This window comes from Peromyscus maniculatus, chromosome 6, assembly GCF_049852395.1.
Source record: "Peromyscus maniculatus bairdii isolate BWxNUB_F1_BW_parent chromosome 6, HU_Pman_BW_mat_3.1, whole genome shotgun sequence".
NCBI lineage: Eukaryota > Metazoa > Chordata > Mammalia > Rodentia > Cricetidae > Peromyscus > Peromyscus maniculatus.
Window position 1 is genome coordinate 83263117 of NC_134857.1, and position 10477 is coordinate 83273593.

At 43.2% G+C, this 10477-nt stretch overlaps 1 protein-coding gene across 2 annotated transcripts; it reads left to right on the top strand.

Moving 5' to 3' along the window:
- Positions 1 to 1496: 1496 nt before the first annotated feature.
- Positions 1497 to 10074, top strand: Sike1 (suppressor of IKBKE 1). Of its 2 annotated transcripts, none has more exons than XM_042279623.2 (5): positions 1497 to 1757; positions 1953 to 2058; positions 3170 to 3312; positions 4369 to 4482; positions 7924 to 10074. In XM_042279623.2, exons 1-5 carry the CDS (start codon positions 1599 to 1601, stop codon positions 8023 to 8025), a joined length of 624 nt encoding a protein of 207 aa, XP_042135557.1. In that variant the 5' UTR covers positions 1497 to 1598; the 3' UTR covers positions 8026 to 10074. The 2 variants fall into 2 exon arrangements, with proteins under 2 accessions (XP_042135557.1, XP_042135558.1); XM_042279624.2 differs by having other exon boundaries at positions 1517 to 1785.
- The last annotated feature ends 403 nt before the right edge of the window (positions 10075 to 10477 follow it).

The window sequence follows — 10477 nt, forward strand, 5'->3', positions numbered from 1 at the left end:
ACTAGTGTGTGTGTGTGTGTGTGTGTGTGTGTGTGTGTGTGTGTGTGTGTGTCAAGTCCTTGAGGTAAGGTGAAGGACCCAACAGGTACCATCAAAAATAGAAATATAATGCCAAATATGTAAGAAACCAATCAACTAGCCTGTCCACAAGTTTGATATCATACATTGAGCCGGCATCAAGGGAGGTCCCTCACTCCTCACCTTCAGACATATACTGTTGGCAAACTGAAAGCCTGTTCTCAGCCCTTTCAAATGTCCTAACCTAGGCTTGTATGCCTTAGTTAAGGTTATTTGGGCTACCAGCATGACCTTCAAGTGTCCCCCAGCTTCTCCAGAAATGAGGGGATCTTTATCCCTTAATATCCAGCTCACATAATCTAAGCCCTCATTCTGTATGACTTCAAGGGAGCTGTCCACTCGAGTATTTCTAAGAATCCTGGGAAATGCTCCCTACAAAACGTAAACAAATACACCCTAGTCTTTGCTGCAAACTTATTCCAGGCTATTATTGTTTCTCCCAAGTTCTCTTCCTTCTGTATGAAAATTATTCCATTTCCCCAGAGGCAATCTGTTAACACATTTTTACAAGTGTAAAATTTTTACAAGAGGCACCTCCCCAAATCCCAAAAATACAACTAACATCACATTTGTGAATTTCATTGCTGAACTCGAGATAAAAGAGACTGTAGCATGGGGTGGGGGGGGGTGACTCTTAGGAACAAAACATTACTATTATTCTACTGCCCTAGAACTTGTCTGTATTTTACCCAAAATAAATTCCCTGCCAGCCATCTTACTCGGTCAACAGTCAGCCTCGGTGTTGTAGAATGGCAGACTCCTTCCCAAAGAGGCTTCTCAACACTGCATTAAAGAAAGCTTTCCCGTGTGTGTGTGTGTGTGTGTGTGTGTGTGTGTGTGTGTGTGTGTGAGAGAGAGAGAGAGAGAGAGAGAGAGAGAGAGAGAGAGAGAGAGAGAGAGAGAGAGAGAGGGAGAGACTATGCCTGTTTGCATACACAGGTGCAGTTGTGTATGTGGAGGTCGGAGGTCAACCTCAGGTGCCATTCCTCAGCCACTGTTCAGCTTTTAAAGGAAGGAGAAGGGAGGGAGGGAAGAAGAGAGGAGAGGGGGAGGAGTGGAGGAAGGGAAGAAGGGGTGGGAAGGAAGAGGAAGGGCACAGAGGAAGGGAGGGAGGAGGGAGGAAGTGAGAGGTTCCAGTGTATTTTACCACTTGTTGGGGTGTGTGTGTGTGTGTGTGTGTGTGTGTGTGTGTGTGTGTGTGTGTGTGTTATCAGTTTGTTGAAATCCCATGACAGACCACATCAATCAAAACCAGAAGAAAAGGAGAACTGAGACCGGAACAGCTGTAACATCGTGAAGAACCAGGATGTGGCACGAAGCCGACCTCTGCTGCTCCACCCAAAAAAGGCTGTGGCTAAACCAGAGGTTACCACGAATCCCGCACTGCGCAGGCGCCGACCGGGCTGCCAAGGCGCCTTTAAAGCGTGCCCGGAAGTGACGCGAATCGCGCTCATCCCAAACTGGGGACGGGCTGAGCGAATCGCCGAGGCCAGCGGGCCGGGCGGGCGTCCTCGGCCGCTATGAGCTGCACGATCGAGAAGATCCTGACGGACGCCAAGACGCTGCTGGAGCGGCTGCGCGAGCACGATGCGGCGGCCGAGTCGCTGGTGGACCAGTCGGCCGCGCTGCACCGGCGGGTGGCGGCGATGCGGGAGGCGGGCGCCGTGCTGCCCGAGCAGGTCGGGCCGGGCCGGGCCGCGCCCTGGGGTGGGTGCGACGGGGAGCGGGCGGGTGGGGTCGCCGCCTGATTTATCCTGGTCCGGAGGGCAGGGCGGGCGTGAGAACTTCCTCTGTGATGGGTGGGACTGCTGCCGCCTCAGCAGCACCTGCCTGTGTTTGCAGCGGCTTAATCTGTCTGTCTGTCGTCCGTCCAGTATCAAGAGGATGCACCCGACGTGAAGGACATGTCTAAATATAAACCTCACATTCTGCTGTCTCAAGAGAATACCCAGATTAGAGACTTGCAGCAAGAAAACAGAGGTTAGTCCGGCCTCCTCTGTGTGTGTGTGTGCAGGATTCTTTTTTTTCCTTGTCTGGTAATAATTTGGACATTCACAAGAGTGTACGTTTCATATCTATATCTAGGGTCAGTGCTTTAAAAGGTCATATGGTAACAGTAAAATTATCAGATTACTCTTTTAAGTCTTCTGAGTGATGACTTTGAAAGTTGTTTAGTAGAGCTGAGTTGTTAGATGGCGGGGGGGGGGGGGGGGGGGGCACATACCAGATGGAGGCGTATATACCTAAGTTCAGAGTCTATAAATGTAATATTTTAATATTAATTAAAGTGAACACTAAAGTTAAGATCGAGGTGGTTTTTTGTTTTTATCTTTGTTTTATGTACCTGTGCAAGATGGACGGCTAGAACTTTGTCCCCAAAATATACATTCTTAGGGTTGGTTATGACAACAGTATGGCAGTTGTCTGACAGAGACCTTTTTACATCTTCCATTCCATTATATTCCCCTGTCGTCATCGTTTTGAGATCGACAACCCGGGTATTTACACAACGCAGTTGAGAGACAGGTTCACATTCGCCAACAAGATGCCCCAGCAGGTAATGGCACTAGCCAGAAGGCCTGAAGAGCCAAGCCTGAGGACCTGAGTTCCATTCCAAGGACCCACATGGTGGAAGGAGAGAATTGACTCCTGGAAGTTGTTCTCTGACCTCACATGTACACTGTGGTGTTCGCACTCAAATCAACAAAAAAATTTTTTTTAATGCGCTCATTTTGCTTCTAAGCAAGTAATTAGAAAACTGAATTCAAATCTGTGACTTGTGATTACATATCCCATGTTATTTCTACAAAACTCTACTGTCTAGAAAGTTGTTTTAATTTAAGCAAGTAAATTAGAAAACTGAATTCAAATCTGTGTCTTGTGATTACATATCCCATGTTACTTCTACAATACTCTACTGTGTAGAAAGTTGTTTTTCACGTAGACTTTACTCACTTCTGTGGGCTTGAATATCAATTCCCAGCTTTGGATTCACAATATCCCATGGAGTATCAGAAAGCCCCAGCTGTTAGGAGGTTTGCCTTGGGACCTGTTACAGACATCATTGCCCAGATGTTTGCTTTTTTGTTAGAGCTGTGGGTTTCCTTGGAGGAGCACCAGGATGCTTTGGAACTCATCATGAGCAAGTACCGGAAACAGATGTTACAGTTAATGGTTGCTAAAAAGGCAGTGGATACCGAACCAGTCCTGAAAGCTCACCAGTCTCACTCTGCAGTAAGGAAACACCGATAAATAAATTCTAAATAAACCATACTGGAATCTTGAGGTTGTTGTTTTGTTTGCAGAAAAGCATGTTCCTCTTTCATGGTTTTCATGTTCACTCTGTATCTGGCTGAGGCTTTGTGAAGTATGAATAAGAGAAGGGGATCAGGGGCTCCCCACATCCTTTTGAGTGATATCACCTCCCTCACCAAGATCTCTTATTCAACCTGAGACAGGATGAGTTAGAGTTCTAGGCTAACCTGGGCTACATAGCAAGCTAGATAGCAAGCATGATGGCAGCTAGTGTTGAAAGCGTTCAGTGAATGCTTGGCTGATTATTACTTGTATGTTCTACTAGGCTGTAAGTTTTGTACTTTGGGGGCATGAGTTCAGTTTTATCTGTCTTCCACACAGCAAGCAGTCACTAACCTCACTGAATGACTCACATTCTGTCACTGGGGATGTGGCGGGGGTCTTGTTTATTTTATGGCCGTTCCTACGTTTTAACTACTGTTTAATTTGGAAAACCAGTAATTTTTCAGTTTGTAAGGTGCTTCCTTGTTATATATTTGCACATATTATGTATTCTAATCTACAGTTCTTAGATTGGAAGCTACTATTTACTACAGTGAAAGATGTTTCGTCTTCCATTGGATGCGTTTTACTGACTTACAAGTTTTAGGGAACTGGAATGTTTTAAATATCTAAATATTTGAGTTATTATCTGTTTTGTTTTGTTTTGTTTTTGAGGCTAGGTACCATTTAGTACAGGCTGGCATCCACCCTTCTCAGCCTCCCAAGGACAGGACTACAGGAGTATGCTACCACACTTGACACCTGGATATCAAATGCTCTTTTGAAAAGTGGAAATTATTTGAAATACCACAGATTTTTATTATTATGGCTCAAAATATAGGGTAATTGAAGTGTAACTTCTGTAGCATGTACTAAATGAACCCCTCCCAGTTTATTTCTGCAAGGTTTTTAATAGACTTAAAATTCATAATGCACATGCTTTTTGTGGTCTTTATAACTAAAAACTATTTTTTTCCCATTTTATTTTCGCAGGAAATTGAAAGTCAGATTGACAGAATCTGTGAAATGGGAGAAGTGATGAGGAAAGCCGTTCAGGTGGATGATAATCAGTTTTGTAAGATTCAGGAAAAACTAGCTCAACTAGAGGTAAGGTGGTTGATGTCTTAAGTTCCCCCCTTTTTTCTCTTTCATTTATTTCATTTAAGTTCACCGTTTTTCTAACAGCTTTTATAACGTCTCAGAATATGTCATCACTAGACTATCACTACAGTGTATTAATATTTTCCTTTTTACAAGAATGCCTCTAAATAAGGGTGTCTGAGAATGTGGCCTGAACTGGCCCAAAACTCAAAATTATCCTGCATCAACATCCTGTGTTGCCTCAGTAGTGTTAGGCTAACAATACTAGCAGTATTGATGTTCTCTGTGTCCTAATGATTTAAAATTACAATTTGTTTTTTTTGCCCTTTTCAGGGAAATAAAAAAATACAGTCAGCAGCAATCAATGAAAATGCCAGTTGTGGGGCTGGGGACAGAGCTTGATTGGTAAAATACTTGTGTAGCAAGCAAAAAGCCCTGAGATATATCAGTACCACGGATATACTAAATATGATGGTGCATAGCTGTAACCTTAGCTTTTGGGAGGTAGCAGTTGAGATTTATATATTTATTTAAAAAGCATGGAGAGAAGGAAGAGCAGGTCATATGTAAGCTGAAATCCTTCATGCACCATAATAGAAGTCAAATAGGTAATATCTAAACTAAATGATCAAGAAATAGCAGTACAGAAGCCGGGCAGTGGTGGCACACACCTTTTATCCCAGCACTCAGGAGGCAAAGGCAGGCGGATCCCTGAGTTCAAGGCCAGCCTGGTCTACAGAGTAAGTTCCAGGATAGCCAGGGCTATACAAACAAACTCTGTCCCAGGGGGAAAAAAAAAAGTGAGGTTGGAGAGATGGCTCAGTGGTTAAGAGCAGTGGCCAGAGGACCCAGGTTCAATTCCCAGCATCCACATGGTGGCTCATAACTGTCTGTAACTGCTGGCACAGCAAATAGTGCACAGATGTACATGTGGACAAAACACCCACACACATAAAACCAAGAGATCTTTTCAGAAAATAGATAGTATATCACAAAAGAAAGGTGTGGGAGTGAGTGAGGCGAGGAGTGGAGCTCGGTTAACTACCAAAGTGCTTGCTTAGCATTCGTGAGGCCCTGGGTCGGATCCCTAGCACTTTATAAACTAGATCTGGCGGCACACACCTACAGTCACAGAGCCGAAGAGTTAGTTAACAGGAGGATTGAGAGTCTTGAGGCCAGTCTGGAATACTTAGTGAGTTTCAGGACAATCTCTATGTGTAAGACCCTGTCTCAAAAAAACATATAAGAGGCTGGAGAGGTGGCTCAGCAATTAAGAGCACTTGCTGCCCTTGGGAGGACCTAGGTTTGGTTTCCAACAATTACATGGCTATTCACAATCATCCCTAACTAATTCCAGGGGATCTGACTCCCTTTCCTGACAGCCAAAAATACCAGGCATGCATGTACTGTGCACACACATACATACATACATACATACATACATACATACATATATGCTTGCAAACACACAAATAACATGGATAAAACTATGGTTTTATTTTTTAATGTTATTTTATGTGTATGAGTATAAAAATACGAAGAGAATACATTTCATTAGGGGGTTTGAAGGTTTGATTGCTTATTTCAAGTGCTATCGTGGGACCTTTAAGAAATTCCAAACAGTGGCTCATGCCTTAATCCTAGCACTCGGGAAGCAGAGGCCAGCAGATCTCTATGAGTTTGAGGCCAGGCTGGTCTACAGAGTGAGTTCCAGGACAGCCAAGACTGTTTCACAGAGAAACCCTGTCTTGAGAAAAAAAGAAGAAGAAGAAGAAGAAAAGAAAAAGAAAGAAATTCCAGGGCTGGAGAGATGGCTCAGAGGTTAAGAGCACTGCTTGTTCTTCCAAAGGTCCTGAGTTCAATTCCCAGCAACCACATGGTGGCTCACAGCCATCTGTAATGAGATCTGGTGCCCTCTTCTGGCTTGCAGGGATATGTGCAGACAGAACACTGTATACATAATAAATAAATAATTTTTTAAAATTTAAGAGAGAGAGAGAAAGAAATTCCAAACAGGAAAAGATAAGGTCCCTGTCCAAATCTAGTGAAGGAAGGACGTAGTAGGAAATGGTATGTAAGTGTTAGAAGAAAGATTCAGAAGACGGAGACCAAAGAGATAGCTCAGCAGTTAAGAGCACTTATTGCTCTGGCAGAGGACCCAGTTCCCAGCAGCCACGTGATCATTCACAACCAACTATAACTCCAGTTCCAGGAATCTGATGCCCTCTTCTGGCACTCAGATGGTGCTCATACATAAGTGCAAGCAAAACACACACACACATAGTGAAAATGACTCAAGAATACTGAGAGACAATTAATATGGCAGAGGACTTGTTGATCATGCTGTTCATCCTTTTGGTGAAGCTAGAAATGCTGTAGTTTATCAGTGTGTCCTGTAAAGAGCTAGACACGGTTGCACACACCTGAAGTCCCAGCACTTAGGAGACAGAAAGAAACAGAAGAATCAAGAGTTCCAATTCAGCCTCCACTACATCAGACACTATCTCAAAATAGAATTTTCGACAGACGTGGTAAAGATGGAGTGTAAAGTGTCATATCTAGATAGAAATCAAAGGAAGTGATAGGTGTCAAGTACCAAAAGTACTAGTTGAATTATGAACCAGAGAGATGGCTCAATATTTAAGAGCACCTATTGTTCTTACAAAGGACCTGGATTCGATTCCAAGCACCGACATGATGGTAACTCACAACTTACATAACTCTACACCCAGAGCATCCAATGTCCCCTTCTGACATTCTAGGGTACCAGGCATCACATGGTGCCCAGACATACATGCAGGCAAAATACTCATACACATAAAATAATAAAATAAATCTAAAAAGAAAACAATGTAATCATTTAAGGTCCAGGTATGGTGGTGCATGGCTCTTATCTCAGTACTCTGGAGGCAGAGATAGGTGCATATTTGTGAGTTTAGGGCCAGCCTGATCTGTGTGTCAAATTGTAGGCCAGCAAAGTCCACTTAGTGAAGCCAGGCAGTGGTGGCGCACGCCTTTAATCCCAGCACTCAGAAGGCAGAGCCAGGCGGATCTCCCTGAGTTTGAGGCCAGCCTGGTCTACAGTGTGAGATACAGAACAGGCACCAAAACTACACAGAGAAACTCGGGGCGGGGGAGTCTACTTGTGAGACTGTGTCTCAAAAATATTTTTTAAGGGGGCCGGGGTTGAGACAGGGTTTCTCTGTGTAGCTTTGGTGCCTGTCCTGGAACTCACTCTGGAGCCCAGGCTGGCCTCGAACTCACAGAGATCCACCTGCCTCTGCCTCCCGAGTGCCAGGATTAAAGGTGCGCACCACCACTGCCTGGCCTCAAAAATATTTTTTAATCATTTAAAACTTTAAAAATATTTTTCTTCTTTCTGGCCCCAAATAATACATTCTGACATAGTTTAACAATTAAAACACAGGAAATATCTTCTTTTCCCAGCTTGAAAATAAGGAACTTCGAGAATTATTGTCCATCAGCAGTGAGTCTCTTCAGGTTGAGAAAGAAAATTCTGTGGATCCTGCTTCCCAGCCCATCAAATAACTGAACTTCTGAACTCTGGCTGCAGATGGCCCGTCATGGAGAGAAGTGACTACCTCTCCATAAGACGCGTCCATTCAAGTGTCTTGCCACAGACTTGAGTTAGTGTTGATTAGAGGTATGAGATGGCAGTTCAAAATTGCCACTTGCCATTCATTGTCCACAAAACAGTTTGGGGTGTATTAGCAAAAATAGACACGTCTCACCATTCCTTTGTCAGAGACTACGTTCAGTTTTTACTCTGGGACCTGAATTTATATAAACTGTTGTTTTCAGTTCATTTTTGTTTTTCACATCTCTGAAACTCCAAACATTTTATTATAAACCAGTGATTTTATTTTATATAGGATTATAAAATTGACTTCTAAGGATTTTTAAGAGGTTGAACTTTTTAAAGGTACATGTTTAGTGTAAACCTGGATTTTTTTTTTTCCACTTGCAAAAGTAACGTGATTCACAGAAGCAGAGCCTCTGGGTTCCATCACTCATCTGTGGAGTTTGGATTCTCTCTGGTGCTAGGAGTTGACACTTCGTGGTCAGGTGTCTTTTCTCTTAATTGAGAGGATCTATTACTATTCCCCGGGAAATATCCTTGGCAACAAGTCACCTGGGTTTGGGTTGTTCTCCTCCCTACAAGGATCGCATAGTCATTCAGAGGGTGCCCAGGAACTTGGACCTGCCCCATCATGTACAGTCCCACGCAAGCACTTGATTTAAATGCCACCTGATTTAAAAGCTTTTATTTATTTGATCAACAATCAACTTGCTTTTTGTTTGACTAGGGAATATTCAGCTTAGGTGGTTGGCCGACTGTGAAGAACATGTCATAGATTTCCCCACATCACAGTTCATAGGCACTGTGCCCCACTATTGATGAGTACATTGCTGTGATGGTGAAGGATAGCACTGCTTGGATGGCTTATCACCGGCAGTAGTAGTCTGCTGTCTGAGATTTATTTGATTTTTACATGGAAGCACTGTATCACCTACAGAAAGCTACTACATTCCTGATGCCATGCAGGCAATTGAGAACAAACTGAGATTCCGGTGCAGGGAGGGTCTCCTAGTCACCTTGTCAACCTTCCCCTGGCCTTCCTGGTTTACTCAAATTTATAAAGAATTCCTTTTACATGATTTGTTTGCCCAAAATAGCTGAAAAAAAAATCTTAACTCTGTCAATATTTGCCAATACTAAGCACCATACCACATGCGAAAGAGGATATTAAGAAAGAGCTAGCTGGGCGGTGGTGGCGCACGCCTTTAATCCCAGCACTGGGGAGGCAGAGGCAGGTGGATCTCTGTGAGTTCGAGGCCAGCCTGGTCTACAGAGCAATATCCAGGACAGGCTCCAAAGCTACAGAGAAACCCTGTCTCAAAAAAAAAAAAAAAACAAAAAACAAAAAAGAAAAGAAAAGAAAGATCTAGTGTTTTATATGTAAAGTTTCTTTTGTATGGTCCAAAGAACTAATTCGAGCTAAAGCAACAAAATCTATCCAGAATGTTCTGAGTCCTCTGATCCCATTAATACTTACGAACTTTAATTAGAGTAGTTGACAATTCCAACCGTTTGCCTTGAAGTATCCCCTAAGTGCCCAAAGTGTACTCCACAAGCCCATCGGAAGCAAGTGTCCTCTCCCCTAAGTGACAAAGTGTACTCCACAAGCCCATCCAGGAGCAAGTGTTCTCTACCACTTGTCAGCTGTCAATCAAGTTTCATTGAAAATGGTAGGGTTACTAGATAGTCTGTTTCAACAGTGTACACAGGAGCCCTTTATCTGCCTTTTGTTCCCTCTTTCCATCTTAGCCACCAGAAGAACCTCTTCCTCTTAGTCCTGGGGATATACTGAGCTTTCAATGCCCTGTGTCATATAAATTATGCTGGTGTTAATGCTGTGAAGGTAATATAGAGCTAGTGTATTGAATGGAGAAGGAGTGCTCTTCACTTTGTGTGAAGATGTTAATGTCTCTTGCAGTAGATGGAAGAATTTAGTGTGTGAAATTTTAATATGAAATTATCTTTGCTAATAAAAACCTCTGGGGAAGATTTGCTAATTTTACTGAGTAATGAGTCTAATTAAAAAGTGTAGAGGGGCTGGGCAGTTGTGGTGCATACCTTTCATCCCAGCACTTGGGAGGCAGAGGCAGAAAGATCTCTGAGTCTGGTCTACAGAGCCTGGTCTACAGAGCAAGTTCCAGGTCAGCCAAAGCTACACAGAGAAACCCTGTCTTGGGGGGAAAAGAAGAAGGAGGAGAAGGAGAAGAAGAACAAGAAGGAGGAGGAGGAGAAGAAGAAGAGAGAGGTTTTTTCAGATCTATAGCAACCTTGTCAAGTGACAGTTCATAAGCAGTCTGCCGTTAGCACAACATATTCACAGTATAGCTGTACACATAGCATATTAATAAGGTACTCATTGCACAAGTACCATATGTATAATTTATCACTGAACTCTATTTC

Bases quoted from the DNA above. Each gene is read 5' to 3' on its own strand.
- Sike1 (XM_042279623.2), top strand. From the start codon at position 1,599: ATGAGCTGCACGATCGAGAAGATCCTGACGGACGCCAAGACGCTGCTG. The intron at 2,059-3,169 runs GTTAGTCCGGCC...CTTTTTTGTTAG, and splicing joins CTTGCAGCAAGAAAACAGAG to AGCTGTGGGTTTCCTTGGAG. The intron at 4,483-7,923 runs GTAAGGTGGTTG...TTCTTTTCCCAG, and splicing joins AAAAACTAGCTCAACTAGAG to CTTGAAAATAAGGAACTTCG.